The following is a 20,810-nucleotide window of genomic DNA, read 5'->3' as shown; positions in this document are numbered from 1 at the left end:
GTTAGTTGCTTATTACAGTGTGGCAAAAATATAAAACTGTCTTTGCAGGGTTTTTTGCCAGCAGAATTTCACTGTGCAAATAAAATACATCCACTTTGCTGCTCTTGGATCATTTACCCCAAAACTTGCAAACCAACTATAATACAGATAAACTTAGCTCGTCTGCACCCAATTGAATAAAGCACCCTAAAAGTCACCAGGAATATTTCTACTATTTTGAATATCATTGAAAGGCTCTTATGTCACAGCCCCCTCTGTGTGTTTCTGCTCTGTCCTATAAATACAGAACATATTTATGTAGAATAATTTCCATGTAATAAGTATTTCATAATTATTCCCTGGTGGCAAATAAAATAAACTCATTCACTATTCTCAGTTCAGGGTGTTAACTAATAGCAAGTGATGGCTAACACAAAACCAAAATCAAGATGTGTGTGCTTGCTTGTACAGTTATTGCACCCTTAGTATGTATCTATACATATATATGTATTTATCTGCATTATCTATATATATACATATATATAGAGTACATTATCTGTAGATGCAGTTCAACATATAAAATAAATCACATTATAGCTATGAAAACATAAATGTTATGATCAAATTCTCTGCTGGAATATCATGCCTAAGAACTCAGTTAAATTTCATCAGGTAAAAATTTGGCCCAATTATTAGAGGCTAATATAGACATAATCTTTAAAAAAAAAATCATAGAAATTTTGTTTAATCCAAATGCTGTTTAACTGGATGACCTACCAAAGCTAAATTAGTCTGCCAAGTTAGCAAAGCCTGCCATTTTGTCACAAAAATGTAGAAGTGAACCAGCAAATGGAAATACTACCAGACTCACAAAATACACCCTCTGCTAAATGTAATCATCAGAACTGTTGTGCTTGCATGAAGGATAAAGAGCAACTTCTGCTGTAATCTTTTCATTTATTCATAAAGAGATAACAGAAAACCCAAACTGTGTTTGGTGGATCTCCTCCACTGCATGTTGAGCTTTCCAAATTCAGACTCATATGAACTCAAAAAACTAAACAATTTTAAATTCAAGAATAGAAATATTGCACTCTCTGTGGTTTTGAATGTCATTAGCCTGTGAATTAAATATCAGCTTTGCAAACACTATTACATTTCCTGTTGATGGGGATGTTGACAGTAATGCACAGTCTCAGGAGTTGGGTTTTCTCCAAGCACATCTTCTAAGTGAATCCTTTGAGTGAATCTTTTCATTGGTGACACACATTTAAACAGGGTAGAAGTCTTTGAAGAAAAAAGAATCTACCACAAAGTTTTTCCAAGATAATAAAAAATATCACAGCTCTCATCATTGGCAATATTATTCAATATTTTAAGAAAAACTGCATTTTTTATTATTTATTTTCAATGTAATTCAAATGAGCTTGGTATTTTTATAGGTTAAGAAAAAAAACCACAAAAATGCAACAATCATTATTCCCTGCTTTCAAAAGCCTATGTTTACTCTCACCAGTAGGGTGCTGTTAAAAATGGAGGCTGAGAAAATCTGCTTTATACTTTATCTCAAATCTCAGTTTACCACATTTGATGCTACCTATGATAATTTTTTATCATAATTATCCTCACATGTAAGGGGGAGAAATCAAAGGTTTCTTCACCTGTCCTTTGTTTCAGCACATATAGGACTGTTTTCTGCCTTATTCCCCTCTGATCACAGAGAGCAGAGGCAGAAAAAGAGTTCAGTGGAAAAGGAGATTTCTCTATGAGGGCCCTTTCCCACTCCTGCCCCACTGGAGAGATCAGTGGGTGGTGTCTGTGCCTCCTTCCAGACTGCAAATATTTGCCCTACCACACAGGTAACACTCTTTAAATGTCTGCAGGATGCAGGAATCTGGTTGCACATTATCTGAGCTTGTCTTGTAGTGAGAAGAAAAGAGATCTCTGAAGCTGAAATTCATATTTCTGTAAGCAAGATTTGACAAAAAAATCTTGCTTGTATGCTTTGGGTTTTATTGCTTGTAAAAGTCCCTCAGGAGCACTGTGCTATTAGAGAATGTTTCCTCTTGAGAATCTAGCCAGTAGCTGCTAAAATATACATCATTTTGCATTATTTGCAAAGGGCATTGCTATCAGAATATCAAAGACCCAAGAATGCACAGAGTTACTGAGAAAAGCGAATAATATTCTATAAATCATGTATCTAACGATTTATGTTCTCTCTTGCTCACAGGAAAGCTATAAGCAGAGAGTGGTTTAATCAGATTTATTTGTTATTCAAAGACATTTAGCCATTTTTATTACTATCACCACAAGTTTGAGAGAATTTGATGCTTGGTATGCATTATTTGGGCTCTGTGGCTTTGTAGAGATCTAGGATAAACACCCTGGTATTGTACCTGTTCCCTCACTGAATTAAAGCACAAGCTCTGCTGGTATGAATAGTCATTTTATTTGGCTCAGGCAGGGAATTATGAGGTGAAATTCTGCAACTTTGTTATAAAGCAGGTCACACTAGGTCTTGGTGTTCCTTCTGGCTTTAAAACCTATGCATTTATATGTGTAAATTTAAAGTCTGGGGTGTGTGAGTGTCCAAATAAACCACAAGAGAGTGTCAGCTTTTACACACATGACTCCTGTGAGCTCACAGTGCAGTGAGTGAGTGAGCCTGGAGAGCCTGTGAGCCTGGGGTGACTTCAGACTCTCAGTGCCACAGGATTTAGGATTAAACCACATTTTAAACCCATAGTTCATTAATTGCACTAACACCTTTTGACCTTCATCCTCATCTGTAGCATACATTGTATACATTTGCAAAAACGCAGCAATAACACAGGAAAAATAATTTTGAAAATAATCATCTGTTTGGGGAAAAAATTATGACATTTAATGTTTTCTTGATGCTAATCATAACCTATATTAAAACATTTATGTCAACAGAGACATTACAGCCCTAAGAGAATTTCAGCTTTTTGTGACAGCAAAATTCGTACAATGGACCAAATTAAATCTCTTTTCATCTCTGAGGCTGGATGCAGGACTAGCTCTTACCTTGCCTATTACAAGGTCAGTGCAAGGTTAATGCTGCTGCTAATGGGAGTCTCTGCAGTGGCTGTTTAGGAGCAGACAAATGTTTGAAGGAAAATTGTCATATACACACACACATACATACAAACACACATTTAGGGGGAAAAGAAACAAGAATGTGTCTAGAGCTCAGCTCTTCTTTGAGGATCTAAACACAGAAACCAAACATTAGGGAGGCTCAGCACTACTTTCTGTCTCTGACCCCCAGAAATGTCCAGGGCTGATATGTGTTTAGGTGATACCTGCCAGCTGCAGGGGTGGCATTTACAGCATCCCCTTGGTGCCCCAGGGCCTGAGGGACACTGGTTCTGTGTGTCCCCTTTGGTGACAAGGTGTCCAGGTGCACTGAGCTTCTCCTCCCTGCTGGCTTCTCACAGCACATAGTGTGGATGTGTGTGCCAGATTTGCAGGTAACAGTTTACATGGCTGCATATATAAAATCAGAATTTCCAAATGTCTCTACTTCTTATTCCTACAGCTGAAGAAATATGAAAGTCTGGGCAAAATCTCAAAGATCTATGCATTTCTCTTAAGTCTGTCTCTGGACAGACTTATAAGGGAAATTCAGTGTCTGTCACAGAGGAGAGAAGCCACCCTCCCTTTGACATATTTCGTTCTCTGACTCATGGAAACACTCTCTGAGCTTCAGGCCAGTCTCCTTCCACCATGGCTCATCCTCTAGGCTCACCATAACTCAGATTTAGCAGCACACACACCTCCCTTCTCTATAAAGTTTCCTGTTCCATGCTCTGAGCTCATCAAGTTTATTTATCTCATCACCAGCACCTGGGTTCCTTCTCCTTCCATGCAGAAAACTAGAGAAATTATTTCTCCCAGTGTCAACCCTTCTGAAACAGCAGGGTGCCTGCCCTGTGTAGCTGCACAGAGAGGTTTGGTGCTTTGCCATTGCCAGTGTTTGGTGGAGAGTGGCAGTGGTGCTGGAGCACAGGGAGGCCACAGCTCCCCAGAGCACAGCAGGAACAGGCATTCCCAGGTCCTGTGTCACCACTCACCTCATGTGGGCAACTTGGTGCAAGCGTTCAGCACTTGGGTTTATTCCAAAAATTAGTTCTTATCTGGGTGTCTCAGGAGAGAGTTCTGCATTGCAATTCTCTTCCCCAAACCCTCTTCCTTAACAGACCACAGCCAGGGCACTGGACACCTCCCCCTCAAGCTGATATAGGTATTTTGGAGAGATGCCAGCCTTCTGTGGAGCAAATTTGCAACTACACACACAAAGACTGTATAAACTTATTCATAAATTGATGAGCAGTGGCACTTGTCCTCTTCCAGAGTCCTCTTGCAGGATGTAGGCTGAGGAATGTACTTTGCATTGTGCAGGATTTGCAGGGAGCAATCCTCATAAACACTGTCTTTAAACAGCACATAAAAGCCAGAATTCAGTGTTTGTTTTATAAGCTCTGGCCTTAAAATTGTTTTCTTACTACCACTTCTCAAAAGGTCACCTTTAAAAGACTGTGTATTTTCTTAGCACCAGGTTAATGGTCATCTGCTTCCTCAAACTTCACCAAAAAAGTGACATTCACCCCAAAAGTAAAAAAAGACCATGAACATCTAAATTACCTCACCTACAAAACAACACAAATGGTAACAAAGGACCTCCTAACTTTATATTACATCATGAGCAATCTACCCATGTCCTGTGGCTAAGATTTGTGGATTATTTGGGCCCACAAACTAGAGAACAGGAAGAAATCTTTACTGAGAATATGTTCAGAGTACTGCCAGGTAGTGTAGCCTTAAGGCACTGTTTCAGGATTTAGCAGTGGGAGTCTGAAGTAGCATTTTATAGGATGAGTTGAGCACATTAAGCTGTATTTAAATGTAGCATATAAAAATGCAAGACTAAAAGTCAGTGTTAGAAATTGGCATTCTTAGATCTATTTTAGTGTTAGCCTGTCGACCAGAGCCATTGTTAACAGAAGGCTGAGCCTGACAAGGTAACTCTTAAGAAAAGCTACTTCAAAGGCTACATATTAATGCAAATGAAAATCAATTAACACAGCTAGATCTTCAATTAGAGATGATTTGTGCACACGGTGTGTAATTCTCTCTCTTAACCCCTTTCTGTGTGACTGAGAGTTCAGTTTCAATCTTTCACCACAAGGTATGTTCCAGAAAACATATATAAACCACCCACTGTTAAAATACAGATCAAAAACTAATGCACTAGTTCCAGTTTCCAAACCAATAATAGCTAAATGGTCGTATAAATAGGAACACTGCAGGTGTCCTGCTGAGCACATGCCACCCTGAATAACAATTTATGTTGTGTGAAGCATAGCTGGAAATACTGGTAATAGAAACTGTGGTACAGGAGGTTAACAACAGACCAAGTGGGTAAGACTTAAAGCTCTTAATAAAAATTTAAAAAAATCTTTTACAAAAAGCCTTATCAAAATAAGATTTTAAGTTCATCAGCAATGGTTTTTATTGGGCAAGGTTTCCAAAGGTCCCAAGGAGACACTTCAGTCTCTGAGCATCCATGGGAGGTGGACACAGTTCCCTGAGGTATTTTGAAGCATCTGGCAAATTTCTCCACATCTCAGTTACAAAGGGGTTCACATCTTTGCCTTCAGGTCTAACCATGTCCAAAACAGTGTCAGAAACACCAGCAAAGGTGCTCCAGCTGTCACATCACATCTCAGCAATGGGCAGGGAGCCTTGTGCTGACCTGAGCAAGGTGCAGCCCTCTGCATCCCTGTGGGTTTGCCTCCCAACCCCTTCCTCACTATTTTCATCATCCCTTTCTCTGTTGGTCCAGGGGAGGGGCTGTAGGCAGCTCGTGTGATGAGGTGATGCTCCAGCACATGGAGGCTGTGGTGTGGTTATGGCATGAACACATTTCCCTTGGTGTGGTTATGGAGTGGGGACACATTTCCCTGCACACTTCACCATGGTCCTGAGCTGTCAGGATCATGGGAACTGGGAGACTCTTGCACAGAGTTCATGCCCTGCCCATGCTTGTCCACAACTGGAGAGCACAGCATTTAATTAAAGAAAGGCTCTGGGGGACCTCCCAGCTTGGCACTGGCATTTCTGTGATTGACAAACAGGCAAAAATGTATTTGTTTAAGGATTATCTATATTGAGAACTGGACGCAGGATTTTGTCTTTGTAAACAGTGCAGTAATATCTGCTGTTTGAACGAAAGGAAGGGCATACTTTCCTTCCATTTAAAGCTACAAAAGCTCCCATATTTGAGTGAAAAGGGGAGATGTTTTGTTTTATTTATCCTGCCTGCTGAAGATTTGGGGATTTTTAAATAAGATCTGTGACTAAGGGAGCAGTGGGTTGATTTTCACTTTATTGGAAGGGTTATTACAGAGCACACGGCATATGAGTTATTAGAGAGATGCGTGTCCTTGAAAACAGCCCTTAAAATCTTGCACAATTAGGAAAATTCAGAATGATCCAGCATATTTCCTCAGAGCGAGAAAAGTCACTTTGATATATTGAGAAGCCAAAATGTAACACTGCATTGCTTTGAATAATAATTTTATTTTGAAAAGCCACATTTGAGGAGGGCTCTTTGTTACAGATGGGAGCACAGCTACTTTCATGGACCTAAATTAGGCTACAGAGAAATAGCTCCTTCAAAATTAACACCCTTATTGATAGCTTCACTGTTGCTCAAGTGGATCTTTCCCTACCATCTACCTACAAATTATTCCATAGATGTTCTTATATCAAAGGACTAAGTCAGTACATTAGCCATGTGTGTTGGTCAAGAGATGAATAATACAAAGGATAAAAGACTTTCCCCCAAATATTTGTCATTAGAAATCTAATGTTTCTGCACTGGCTGTCCTCCAAGGAAGGCCTTTTCATCCACAGAGCAGCACCAGAATGAGGGACTGAAATTCTTCCCCAGCATTAATGTGTTTTTCCTGTGCTCTGAAGGACAACAGCAGTAGTGCAAGGGTCTGGTTTTGGAGGACCCCTCCTTTCCTGGGACTTGTGCTGAGTTAGTGGGACTTACACACACACTCAGGGCTGCCTTCCAGAGAGAAACAACTGTCTAAACACTCTGACAAACCTGGGCTGGATTTGAAAGCAAAGCTCCTTCTTTGCTTCTTCATCCCATTTCTCTGACTGGATGCTGCTGAACCAGTGCTGAACCAGGAAGGAGCCACTGTCAGGTGGCAGTGCCATCACCCCCGTCCCTTTCCACATCACATGGGGGACACCAACTCAAAAAGACCCAGCAAGTGGTCCCCACAAATACTGCCCTCCTGGTGTCAGCACCTTTCCAGATTTCTCAGTCCTTGCTACCTGAGGATGCTGTCTGTTTCTGGGACAGTCTCTTTTTGTACCATATTCTACACATCAAGAAGGACTTGCTCTTGTGCCCATATTCTTTGATAGGTTTCTTCTCTTTTGATTTTTTTTAGTCTGGTTGCTCTGTCCAATTTGTCTTGGAGTCAAATTTATACCCTGGGGTCAAAACCCACCATGGCTGATGCAGAAGCTTCATTGCCCCTGCACCTTCCTGTGCCTTCTTTTGGAATGGGAAAACAGGGCTCTCTCAAGGGACAGCTATTGCATCCAGAAGACAGCAATTCTTACTGACTTCAGCAGATCTTACCCCTTTTCTGCCCTGATTCCCCAGGGTGCAAAAATGGGACTTTACCTTACCAGAGCACTGCAAGGATTAATTTATGTTTATGGAATGCTTTCAATATGTAGAGGGTGACCTGATCATGCTTATATTGTGATTTCCAATAATGTAATTCCATTGACATTCGAATCCCTTTTTACATTAGGATGAATATGCCCAGAATTAGGCAGAGAAATATCTCTAAAGAAAAGGCAGGTCCCTTGTGATGAATTTAAATTACCTTGTAATTTATAACCTGAACATTATCTCTTATTTTGATAAATAAAACTCAGATGATTTCTTGTGATGTGCATATTGCTGAAATCCCAATATTGTTGAACATATGTTGTTTTCTGTTTAGCTGGTTTTCTTCTCTCCTTCAATCAAATATGTAAGGCTTTTTAAAGGAAATTTTAAATGCTGAAAACAGTACTGATATCTTACAAGTTTCCATCTGGACAAAGATATCTGTGTAATTTTTTTGCTTACCTTAGATGCTGGTTGAAGGTATAGTACTGTTAGCCGAATTCAGCTCCATTTCTTAAGCTTGCATTATTAATTTTGCATCATGATAAGTTATTTACTCAAAGAGGCAGCTAGTTCTCTCCTTTAAAAGTGATGTTATTTGCAGAAATGACCACACTTTTTTTCTCCCAAATGAAGTTATGCAAATCTGATCGACTAAAGTAAATGTTTCATAAAACCAATGACTGTTTAAATTGTGGGACTAAATTGTTTGTATATAAATATTACCTTTTATATTTCATTTGAGTTTTATGTAGATGAACACATTACTTTAATGGCCAGCATTTACAGAGGGAGACAGGGAGAATCTGACTCTGAAATCCTCAGCAGCCAGATGGCTGCCTTTTCTTGCATGAGATTAAAAGATGTTTCTCATTCACAGCCCTGCTTCAGAGGCAAATTAATACAGCCAGCTAAATTGCTTGTGTTTTTGGAATAAAATTTAAAGAGAACTTTTAAAAGCAATTGGTGTCACAGGTTCCTAGAGCAGATTGCTCTCCAGGTACAGCATGCTGGTTTTAAACATTCAGTAATTAATGGAAAGTATTCCGTGTAATTGACTGCTTCAGGAAAGGGAAATATAATGACTCCTTATTAATCATGAAAAAAGACATACAGTACAGAGGCACTGCAATAATTGCACTAACGGTTGAGAAATGTTAATTAATGAAAAGAACAATGATGTAAGAAATTAGCACCATAATGCTTGCTGCTGTTGGAAATTCTGCTTTAAACACATTATTTAGCATGGCAGCCACTGGATGATGCCTTATATAGCAGACACCTCACACCTTTTCCTTCAGTCAGATACTGACTTCCAATGTTGCCAGTGTTTTGGGTTTTAATAAGCTAAAATGTGCTCTCCAAACTACATTTTCTGAAGCATTTTCAGTTTGAACTCCTGAACTAAAAACTACTCACAGATTGACAGTGTTCAACTTAGGTAAAAATATTATCCAAATGTAAGAGAGCCTGTTAGTGTTTGTGTGGTGGAAACAACTTCTTAGATGAGCTGAGCTAAATAGGTTTGCCAGGAAGATAACTGCATCATGACTTCTTTCCCCTTTTTAATTTTTCCACTCATTAACCAATTAGCTGTCCCCTGAAGAATTTAGAGTCAAGCATTCTGTCACATTTGTGCCTAGCTTGATGTAAAAATTCTTAGGCTATTAAAATGGTACCTACTCCACAGTAGCACGGAGGTCTCAGTCATTAACAGGTGGAAGGTCCAAAGGTTTCTGCCATCATTCTGCTGCACCTTTAAGGCAGCGACAGGGTGAGAAGTATCCATCACTCTGAACACTTAAGAGCAGGTCAAGCTATCAATTACAAATAAATTTTCTAAAAATCCAAGTCTTCTCCTCTTTTTGCTATTCAGGACCAGGATTTAATTCTCATGGATGACTTCATATTTTCATGGTCATTTGTGCAAAGAAATGTCAGCCTATGAGATATTCAAAGATTTTGGGGGAATTTTGGCCACCTAAGTCATGTGTTAGCTTGACTGTGTGACATGAGGATGGTACTTATGCATGACAAGCAGCAAATAAAGGTAGAATAACAAAAGCTTCCATTCTAGCTCTACCATTGCAGGGGAAACACTAGAGATGCAGGGTAAAAAATAAAATTCTGCTAGAGACATGCTAAATGAACATCAAACACAAAATGCTTTTAGAAAGAACACCTCTTGATAAGAAGCCTCTGTTTGCAGCAATACAAGATTGAAATACATCCCTTAAGTGAATAGCACCACAGTAATCAAAAATACTCCTGGAGGGGTAATCAGCCCATGGGTGTAAAATAACCAAACAGTGCTTTCTGTATCATAGGACAGGGACAGGAATAGTTTGATCCCTCATCCCTCTAACCCATGTGCTGCCATTTGCTAATTTTCCCAGGGTAGCTGCAGTAGGGCCGTTCCTCCACCCATGTGTCTTATTGCTCCTGATTTTTTTTTCCAGGTGGAACATCCTTGGGCTCCAAGGCGCTCTCCTCAGCTCCTTCATCGAGCCCATGTACTTGCACAGCATCATAGTGGGGAGCCTGTGCCACACTGGCCACCTTTCCCGGGTGATGAGCCATAGGACAGAAGACATTGGTCCCCTGCCAGCGTCCTACCGGCGCAATCAGCTGCTTCTCAGTGGTGAGCACACACCTGCCTGCAAAACAAACCATCCCCCTCCACCTCTAGCCATGCTGCTTGCCAACAGGAATGCTTTTGGTTTGGAAGTAGACCATTAACTCACACCTTTTTTTTTTTTTTTTTCCCTGAAGAAGATGAACTTGTAGAATGAAGAAACCAATGTGTTTAAATCCTCTTTCACTAGCAGTGGCCACAAAAAGAATCATTAGTGGATACAAGCTGACCAGGAAAACAACCACTGTACATTGAACACTCAGAGTGGAAAAAAAGTATGACTAAGTAAAACATTTCTAAAAACCAGAAGGAAGCTTTCAGTAAATTTTAGGTTTAACTGTCTTGAGATCCTCATGAGGCACGTGAATGCTAAGGGACACCAGTTCTGCACCAGATTAGATCCTTATTTTAATTTTTGATTATGGTTCCTTGGGAGGATTCCCTGAGACACCTATATGATGTCAGTGTCACAGAGCTGGGAGGTCAGGACATGGTAGTGGAGAGGCCCATTTCCTTTCAAAGTCCTCTAGATTCCTCAGTCAGGAGTATGCTGGTTAACACCTTATCTATTTCATTGACTTTTTCTTTTTTAATATGTCCTTGTGACAAAATTTGTTTGGCTGATGAAGAAGTGATAGTTTAGACACTGGAGAAATTCTCAGGTTCTGTGTGTTTTAGTGCATCTGGCAAGTGTAATGAGAGTGTATGTGTTGTGAGGTGAACAGGTCAAAAGGCTTATCCTTTTCTGAACAGCTTATCTCCATTTTTTAACTCTTCAGTGCAGCTGGGCAAAGACTGCAATCAAGTGAGCAGGAAGCTGTGATCCACACTCTCCCTCCAGTTTATGTCCCCACCTGTCCCTCCTGCCCTGGTCCAGCATGGGCGTGGCTCAGACTCCCCTTCCTTCCCACACGATATTGTGCTAGGGAGGAAAGAACTCACAGCAGGCCAGAGATACCTCCCATTTCCCAAATCTGGCTGTTATTTTGACAACACAGCCCTGGCTGTCAAAGCCACTGCATTTCCCACTGGGAAGGCAGATTTCATCACTGTAAGTGCACCCATACATTAACATCAAAGGCACACACAGTTTCCCTGTGTCTGCAGGATGTACAGGCAAACCCACTGTTGAAGGATTGAAAACACAAAAAGGGGGTTTATAATTTTCCACCACAGAACAGATACTGCTTTGCTGGGTTGGCCTTTCAGAGCAAAAGCAATGGGTCATACTTGGCCAGTGTGTGCATGAATGTCCAAGAGTCATTGCCAGAGATTTCAAGGGAATAAGAAATGCATCAGAGGGGGGCTTGTGTCACTTTAAATATCTGCATGTTTCAGGGCTGTTTTCCTCCTTCCCAGAGGCTTCTGTTTGGAAAAGCATTTGCTTTGCTTTTTGGTTATGTTTCTGGGTTTTCCTCAGCCCAGGAGAAGCAGTGGGAGGAATCTGTCTCTCTCAAAATTGTTTATTGTCTCTAACACCATTATTTGTAATCTTCCCTCCCCCCACAAATCCCCCAGGCAATGCTGATTAAAACTTACATTGCTCAGGCTTTGACACAATTATTTTTCCTGGGAAACCCTGGCAGCAGCATATCCAGTGACTAAGGAGATGGGCATCTAGAAAAGGCTTCTCCAAATGCATGAGAGACCAGACCTACACAATCTCAGCCAAACTCCACCTCCCACACTTGTCTTGGACATCAGACCAGCCTAGGACTGCAGGAGTCCTCAAATTATAAGGGTATCAATTATTTTGCCACTTGATCATAGCAGTACAAACATTCCAGTGAAGAGGAGAGTCATGGTGTGTGATGAGATATACTGAGATTGACTCCTTGGCTCCACTGAAAAATAATCAGGTTTTCTACTCAGTTTTCTACCAATCCCAGCCAGATGGAACTCCACTCTTCCACTGAGATTACTCTTGGGTGTAATTTTTAGGAGAAATGCCTTTTTTATATCCTGTTCTCTTAAGATTGAGGCTGTTTTAAAGGGTATCCTGATGGGTTATGAGCTTTTGCTGGGAGAGAGAGGAGAGAGAGGACAGATTTCAGTTCACATCCCACAGTACTCAAATTCATATTATTTGTGCAAAGACTTTTTCTTTCAAATCCTACTGTCTTCTGTTGTACTCTTTGTTGTGTGGGTTTTAAGAAGGATGTTTTACATGGAGGAGAGAAAGTAACCTAGATTATTTGAGTGTTACTTTCTAAATAAATCAAAACAATTATTTGTTAAAATAAAAATATGGAAGAATATTTTTTTAAATTATAGAAATATCACAGAGAATATATCCATGCTCTATATTTGTCTATTATGATTCTCATGTTTTATTTCTTTAAAACCTCTTATTTTGCATTCAGAAAATTATGTGAAAATATCTTCTATTTACCTAAACACATGTACTTATTTATGGTAGCTGAGAAGAGAAAGCATGAAAGCCAGAGGAGCCCAGAGGGGTTTCCAGGCACTGGACCAGCCCAGGCTACTCTCACAGCCCCCTTTTAGAGGGCACCCACAACCTGCTCTCCCCTTTGTGCAGCCTTTCCTTCTCTTCCTCTAGTCAGGGATTTCACAACATTTTCATTTATTTAGTGTCCTGTGGCAACTTTGCATGGCAGGGTGTTTGCTATCATGCTTTTTGGCACTCAAATCCTCTAAGCTTTTGGGTGCTATCTTGACAGAGAGTTGTGCATGGTGTCAAACAGCTGATTTTGATCTGTTTGCATCTTGTTCTGCGTAGAGACACTCGAGCAGTGCTGCAAAGCTATCTGATTTTCAGGCTCTCAGTTTAAATCCTGTTGCCTAGGTGAACTGGAGTTTTAGATGCAGACTGATCTGTTATCTCTGGGGGGAAGAAATTGAAAGAGGTATTAATATGACATGAATGTGTTTACAAATCCTGGGTGAGGTTATGACTTAGCTGTAATTCTCTTCTACACATGGTAGCAAGTTCAGTCCCAGTGACTGGGATGATTTCTGCAGTTCCAGCTTTGTCACCTATACAAAGTGAGTTTGCCATATCACTTTTTCCTGTCAATGGCCACCTTTCTCTCTCTGTGCATGTTAAATTCCATTTGGCTCTAGAAGCTCCTTCCCAGGGCAGAGGGCAGGGGAGAGAGGGGGCAAATCCCTCAGTGGCATTGCTTCTCAAGATGCTGAGAGGCTCCAGGCAGGATGCAGCAGCTGCCTGCAGAGGCAGCATCCTGGCCAGACAGACCCTGCACAGCCCTCCCTCCACTTCTCCTGAGGTCTTTTAGGAGCTTTCCAAGCTCAACACATCCAGTGATGGATGCAGCATTCCCACCAGCTCCCATCTCCTCCCATTCTGCCTCAGACCAGCAGATGCTCATGGTGTGCATCTATTTTGAAAATGAGATTCTGGGCTAGAAAGGCACTTTGGAAAGGAGGGGCTTTGATCTCTTTTCTTTAATCTCCTCTCTGAACAGCCCATATCAGTACCTCTCACTCTCTACAAAAGTTCTTTAAAACCCTTTCAGCAGAAAATGCAAAGGACCTTTCTTTGCTGCCCTCCACCCAGCAGCAATGAAAGCAGAGCAAACCACGAGCTGGAGCTGCTGCAGGCAGGAGCTGCCATTTGGAAACACAGACCCAGTGCTGGCACTGGCCTGTGCTGGGGGCTGTGCCAGGCAGCTCCTGCCCACCAGCACAGTCCCCACCTGCTGCTCACCACCGTGGCTTTTCTCGTCCAGGTCTGCAGGCTAGTGGCCCAAACAGCAAATTAGCAGAGAGGGACACAACAACTGGATCCAGACACATTATCCAAGGTCCATGTTTTCAAAAATATTCAAACTGCTTCAGGTCACTCTGTGTTTTCCAGCCTTGGAAGCTCCCAGTGTTGATTCTTTGCTGCAAAAGCACTAATGAGCAGGGCAAGGCAGAGCTCACTTGTTTGCATTTGTACTGTGCTGGAAAATAAGCCAACCACTTTCTTTATTCCTCTTATTTTCTTGCAAAGACTAATCCTTCCCATTTCAGTTACAAGAGATGGAAAAGCAACAGGAGTAATGGAAAGGTTGAGCTACACTAAATAGTTAGAAAGAGACAGAAATTTACCTGATTAAAAATAGCTGGTGTACACACCCACACCTGACCTTGTAGCCCCAGTCTGCATTTAGAGCCAAGGGAGATCTTACCATGAAGGCATTGGCTCAGTATGTGCCTGAGATGTCCAGAACTGGCCATGTGAATGACACTAAGGTCATGCAGTCATCCCAGCTGACTGTAAACATCATTACTGCAGTGTCTAAAATTACATATGATGCATTCCACTTAAAGATGTCCCAAATATCTCCATTAGGACACTAACTAGCTGTTGAAGAAATTGGTGCTCCAGTACAGGGTTGGAATCTCACAGGCAGACACAAGGTGGGGACCAAGAGTGCTCTGTGTGTGTCTGTGATGTCTACAAGCTCGTTATTAACTTGGATCTGATAATCCCCCTGTGATGATGAAGGGTATTGTTTTGTATTTTCTAATCCCAGGGGTTAATTGGCAAATAAATTAGGTGGACTGTGGGAAGCTCACCTGAAAGAATTCATGGCCAAAGCACTGTACTGCTTAGTTCCTACTGAAAACCTGTTATCCCACTAAAGCCTTTGTGAAAGATTTCACTCAGCAACCATCACACTGCTGTCAACAGCTCACACTCCAGCCAAAGGCTTTCCTTAGGCTAAAGGAAGGTAAAAACGTGCAGGAATTGCTGAGTTATGTCTGTCCAAGGCGCTCGGTAGCGTTTAAGCACTGGCGGCACGATGGCAGCGGCTCGCTGGGGCGTCCCCTGTGCCACACAGCCAGGGGCAGCTCGGGGCACCGGCGCTTACGGGTGTCCTGTCTCCTCAGGGGTGAGCCACGCCGGCGCTCGGCAGCCCGGCAAGTCGCCGGGGTTCAGCGTGAACTGGGTGCAGGGCAGCAGCGAGCTGGAGGTGCTGAACGCCAGCACGGGCAAGAGCAGCTGCGGGAGCCCGTCCCGCCTCTGCAAGCGCATGTTCTTCACCCGCTGGGCGCGGCTGCACGGCAAGGTGGGTCCGCTGCTGCGGCCGCGGGGCTGTCGGGCGAGAGACAAGAAACAGGTCATTTTATTGAGTGTCAAATCCTCCGCCCCGCTGGGAAATGAGTGGAGACAAACATGACAGAGTGATGGTGGGGGGGGCAGTTGGAGACAATCCCACCAACAAAGCCATTGGGGAAGGCAAAGGAGCCTGCAGGGTGGGCAGGTTTGAGCACAAGCCCAGAGGGATTGTTCTTCTCCGCAGGACACCACAGGGGAAGGAGGGTGGTGGGATTCATCCCATTCCAGGCAGTGGCATGGTCTGTCCTAGCAGTGACCCTGAACCTTGTGGGGAGCAGAAGAGACCAGCTTGGGCTTGGTCACAGTGTGCTGACACAGATCCCAGCCTATCTCCTGCACAGCGGGTGGGAAGTGAGGCACGAAGCACTCCTGCCACCCCCAGAATTGAGGGGTCCTTACAGGAACAAAACTGGGGCTGTGGCTGCAACTACAGCTGGGAGAGCTGGAGTGCTTCTGGCTCACACCTGGGATGAGGTTGCAGTGAGCAGGAGAGAGTAACTCATGGTTAAGCAGGGCACTTTGCTTTTGACAAAACGAGGGATTTGATAACATCATCACACTCTGCCTCTGGGGAGCAAAGGGAGCAAAGAGGCAGCTGGAGAGAAGCCACTGCTGCCAGGCCAGCTTGTGGCCCAGAGACACCCAGGCTGGCAATGTCACCCTCCCCTGCTGGCTGGGCCAGGACAGCTCCAGCCAGTACAACCCCACAGAGTGCTGGCACACACAGACAGCAGCAGCTCATTGCAGGCTGCATGTTCAGCTTCTCCTTTAATCTGCCTCTCAGCATCTCTCCTGTATGGACACAAGGAGAAGAGCTGTTTGCTCATCAGGCTTGCCTTGAGGGTGCCTTTCCCTACGGGTTTGGAATGGTAGAGACTTGGGCAGGTCAAATGAGTTTGTTTAGTCCTTCTGCAGAGCAAAGGGTCCTCCCTCCTGCATGTCCCCCCAGGGGCACTGGACACATGGCATTGCTCAAGGTAGCTTCTCATGGGTGGCTCCAGCGTTCCACCAGAGCACTCAGATTTCCCACACCAGCACAAACCCTGATGCCTGATTTCTGCCCTGTCCTGGACATGTTTCACAGCACTCCCACAATAACAGACTACAGAGGGGAAATGGGAGAGTGTGGAAGGCAGCTCTTCTCCTTCTGTGTCTGGGCATTACCTGGAAGCACTGAGCTGCTGCACTTCCCAGGCTGAACTTTCTGTAAAGCAGCACATGCTTTGAAGACCTCCCAAAAGGATTTTTTTTTTTGTTTTGCCCATAAAAATCATCTTAACTGAGAAGTAGAATTCTGCTTTTGTAGAACACACCAAGATTTGCTACTGCCTATGCCCACTCCAAGGGGAGAACTGTTCACCCCTTGCCTCCTCATAATGGCTCAAAACTATGCCACCAGCATTTATTGCTTCCCTGGTTTTCTGGTTGTTAAACCAAAAGCAAACACACAAAGCACAGTGATTGCTTATGAAATGTAGACAGGAAGATTATACAGCTACTGAAGCCTCCTGTTTCTTTTGGCTCATAGGTTGGGTTTTTATTATTTTTTTCCCCTTCCCTGATTTTTGTTCTGCAGCTGAGCACACGGGTACCAAGCCATGGAGAGATGCCATCAGTGTACAGCGAGGCAAAGCTGGTGGCTCAGACGTACCAGTCTGTCAAGCAGCAGCTGTTTAAAGCATTTCAGAAAGCTGGCCTGGGTACCTGGGTGAAGAAACCCCCAGAGCAAGATCAGTTCCTACTAACTGTGTAAATCACTCCACACCTTTTCTACACAACTGGATCAAACCAACTGGAGAGGAGGCAAGGCAGGACGTATGAGCAGAGAGAATTAAAGCAGTTTGAGATTTAATAGCAACCTCCATGGGAATATTTGCTTTTAATCCTGTATTGGAAATACATAAGTAGAAATGTGTCTGATGCACTGAACTCAACTTTAGAAAACTGCTTTTTCATGACCCTTTCCCAAGAATGTACCTGCCCAAATTATAATGCCAACCCCACCAAGATTCTGCTTTTTATTGTTTATTGCTGTTGGTTATTACTGATTTGAGGTGTTAGTGGGCCACCTGTCTGATCCAAAATAGACCTTTGTTTTCTCTCACACAATCAGTGCAAAATTCATCACTGAATAATGGAAAATAGGGAGCAGAGATGGAAGTACCCCAGGCACACAGCATGGCAGCAGGTCTCAGAGCATCTATAATCATCCACCAAAAAAAGTTCCTAATGTCTATGCAAAAATCATCCTGTAAACTGCCTAAATCTGTCACAAAAAATTTGGACCTCAAAGAAATGCAGCATTTTTAAACTGATTTTTCCAATACTGGCTCTGAGCACAGAGCCAGGCATCAGGATGCCCTTGGTTTTTAGACTTATTCCCTCTCACACATTGGACAAACCACTTCACAACAAATCTTCAACTCTAGTCACAATTTGCATGTTGCAAATTTTACTTGTCTGGGCCCAGTTCATCTCACAAGCCTTTCAGACACCAGCCAGAATGCAGATCCTTGTCAAGGGGTTGGGTCCCCCCTGTGCTGCCTGTGGAGATGCAAAGCTCTGCAGGGGCTGCCAGTGAGGACCAGTGTGACCATGCTCCTGGCTCTGGATCTTCAGGAAGCTGTCTAAAGTCAGGCAGGCTGCAGCCAGGACCCAGAGCCTCAGATCTCCAATCTTCTGATGACCCACAGCTCTGAATTAAGTGGGTGTGAGCTCAGGATGCTCCATGCATCTGAACAAGTAAGACATCCCCAAACAAGAGAGCACATTTCAAACTTGGCTCTTCCCTGCCTCAGTTTCTCCACCTGTCAAATGGGGATAATAATAAATGCTTCACATTTAAGGAACTTGGCAGGATCAAAATGCTCTGGTCACATGCAACAGTGCAAGACAGATTTTTTCACTCTTGCAGTGAGTTTTACCTCTCCACACAGTCCAATTGACAAAAGCACAGCAGATGCAACCACAGGTTTGGGTAAGGTCTTAATGCATGAGCTTTCAGATTCTAGCTCTGTGTAAATGCCAAGTGTTATTATTATTCTTCATGCTCATCTGCAGCCTGAAAAGCAGATGAGGTTTTTCACTTAGGAGACAAGTATCACCCAACATTTAAACATTGTCTTCATAACTGGGCTGGGTCTGATACAATCTCATCTTTGAACCATCCCAAACTTCATCAGAATGCAGAAGATACAGTCATAGGAGAACTGAGCTTTGATAGTCCCACTGCAGAACCAACCTTCAAACACCCTGTACATTTCTCTAAGTTTCTGGGTTTTTAGATGACAGGATTTGCGGGTATATAACCACTGTTTTCTTTTTATTCCTGTGATTCTCTTTAAATCTGTATATAACATGCTGCTACTGATTTGTGATAATTGTCTTGGTATTTTCTCAGAACTGTCAAGCTGAGTTACTTTTCAAACAACACAAGGCTCATATTTTTCCATGTAATTTCCTTTACACGGGAAACTGTTCCTATCAATAAAGATAGATGCTCTTTGTATAGGGTTTATCATGTTTGGAGAGCCATATACAGTAAATACATTGTTTATTGATGCCCACAATAGAATAGCTACAGTATTTTGATGAGATTTTATTTTTAGATTATAAACTACAAGATGTATCTATAGTGTCTTGTATAAAAACAATTGTGATAAACTAGAATTTTTAAATTAGATAAAACAAAGCTCTCCCCTTCCAGAAACCTTTTCAACAAAATAATACATTCCATATTAACTACCAAAAATATTTTAACAAATATCCTTAGAGTAGAAATAGCTTAAAAAAAAAAAAAAAAAGAAGAAAAAAAGAAAAAAAAAGGCAACCAAAAACATGAGACTTTTCAACAATGGAAACACTTTGTGGTAACCACTTTGTCAATACTTTGACCACTTTCACAGCTCTTCTGATTAACATTTGAATACTTTTGGCACCTTCTGGAGCTTCCAGGTACCTGCACATGGTCCTGCCCTCTAACACAGCTGTGCTGCAGACCTCCAGTGTGATTTGGGCAGCAGAAGTGCCCAAGGGGCAGCGGGCAGGGGCCAGCCCATGGCTGGGGCAGTGGGGAGACACTGGCAGTGGGGCCCCAGGGGCTCTGGCTGCTCCCACTGAGGGACAGAAACCACGGGGCAGCCAGAGAGGAAGCCAGGGTTTCTCATGCAGAGATCCACAGGGCAGGGGGGAGCATGTCCTCTGCTCTTCCTCTCTGAGTTAGTCCTTGTCAAGCACACACGAGACCTGAATGGCTCTTCCTTGCATCACCCATCCTCCAGCCATGGCATGATGCCAACCCAGCTAATGCATTATAGTTCCACCAGGCTGGTGCTTCAGCTACTGTGACAACCAAGCACCATGCCTGGTTATGTTTAAGGACATAGAAAAAAGCAGGATTGAATGATCCTTTGTTGCAAGGAATACATAAATGCAAGCCTGGATTCAGCTGCCAGGGTGAGTTTAGTACTGGGGACCAAACTGAGTCCCCACTGCAAGTGGGCATTAGCTGATCTCAATGCTGGCATTAGGGTTGAATATGACCTTAAATATCTACTTCTTCTCATTATGGGCAACAACAGTGTGATGGGACCCCATCCCAGAAGCACACATGACCTACACACAGCATTTCCTGAAGCAAAGGAAAAATGGCTCAGTAGTAATTCTTTAGTGAAGATTCTGTACATAACATGCATGAGTGAATGGCAATACTGTACTAATGGATGTACATTTGTAATATTTGTAAAAAAAAAAAAGAAACAAAAAAGATGACAAAAGAAAATAAATCTGAATTTACATATGTGAATTTGCTGCTAAGTTCTGTAAATTGCACTTCAGTGATACCTGATAAGTGAATGTTTCTGTTAAGTGAATAAAATGCCAAGTAAAATTGTTCTTTCCCTGTTTATTGACCATTTTTCACCAACTTAGCAATCAGTTGGAATGTGCTCCAGAATGCCAGTATGTATTTTTACACACACCTACTGCAGATCTACAGATATCTTCTTGTTCAGTTTGAATGTGATGCATTGTGGGAACCACACTTAGTACAGAGAGGGCTGTGCCTGCTCATGTAGATGAAGCCATAATGGGACACAGTATTTTCCTGGAAGAAGAGTGAACTGGATGCATGTCTGATTTGATCCTTCCAGGTTATTCTCAAAGATCTTTCTTAATAAAAATTAATACAGTTTTTCAAACCCACACTGCATGGGATTTGCTGCACAAAGCTGCTTAAGAAAACTGAAGTGATGAACAAAAGGTCAGAACATCTTTGCAGATTTCTGCTTCATTGATGGAGTGGCTTTGGATTGTTCTTGCTTGGAACAATCAGTATTCACAGGAGACTAAACTCACACTGAACCCAAACA

General features: G+C 42.5%; 1 protein-coding gene across 1 annotated transcript in view; it reads left to right on the top strand.

Moving 5' to 3' along the window:
• Positions 1-20,329, top strand: part of ADARB2 (adenosine deaminase RNA specific B2 (inactive)) — a 299,798-nt gene extending 279,469 nt beyond the window's left edge. Inside the window, exons 8-10 of the mRNA XM_079301298.1 lie at positions 10,174-10,355; positions 15,213-15,391; positions 17,018-20,329. Coding sequence (XP_079157424.1) covers positions 10,174-10,355; positions 15,213-15,391; positions 17,018-17,194 — 538 coding nt within the window. The 3' untranslated portion in view covers positions 17,195-20,329. The remainder of the gene's footprint in view (positions 1-10,173; positions 10,356-15,212; positions 15,392-17,017) is intronic.
• The last annotated feature ends 481 nt before the right edge of the window (positions 20,330-20,810 follow it).

This window comes from Erithacus rubecula (genome assembly GCF_903797595.1).
Source record: "Erithacus rubecula genome assembly, chromosome: 3".
Lineage (NCBI taxonomy): Eukaryota > Metazoa > Chordata > Aves > Passeriformes > Muscicapidae > Erithacus > Erithacus rubecula.
This window is presented reverse-complemented; position numbering and strand designations above follow the sequence as displayed.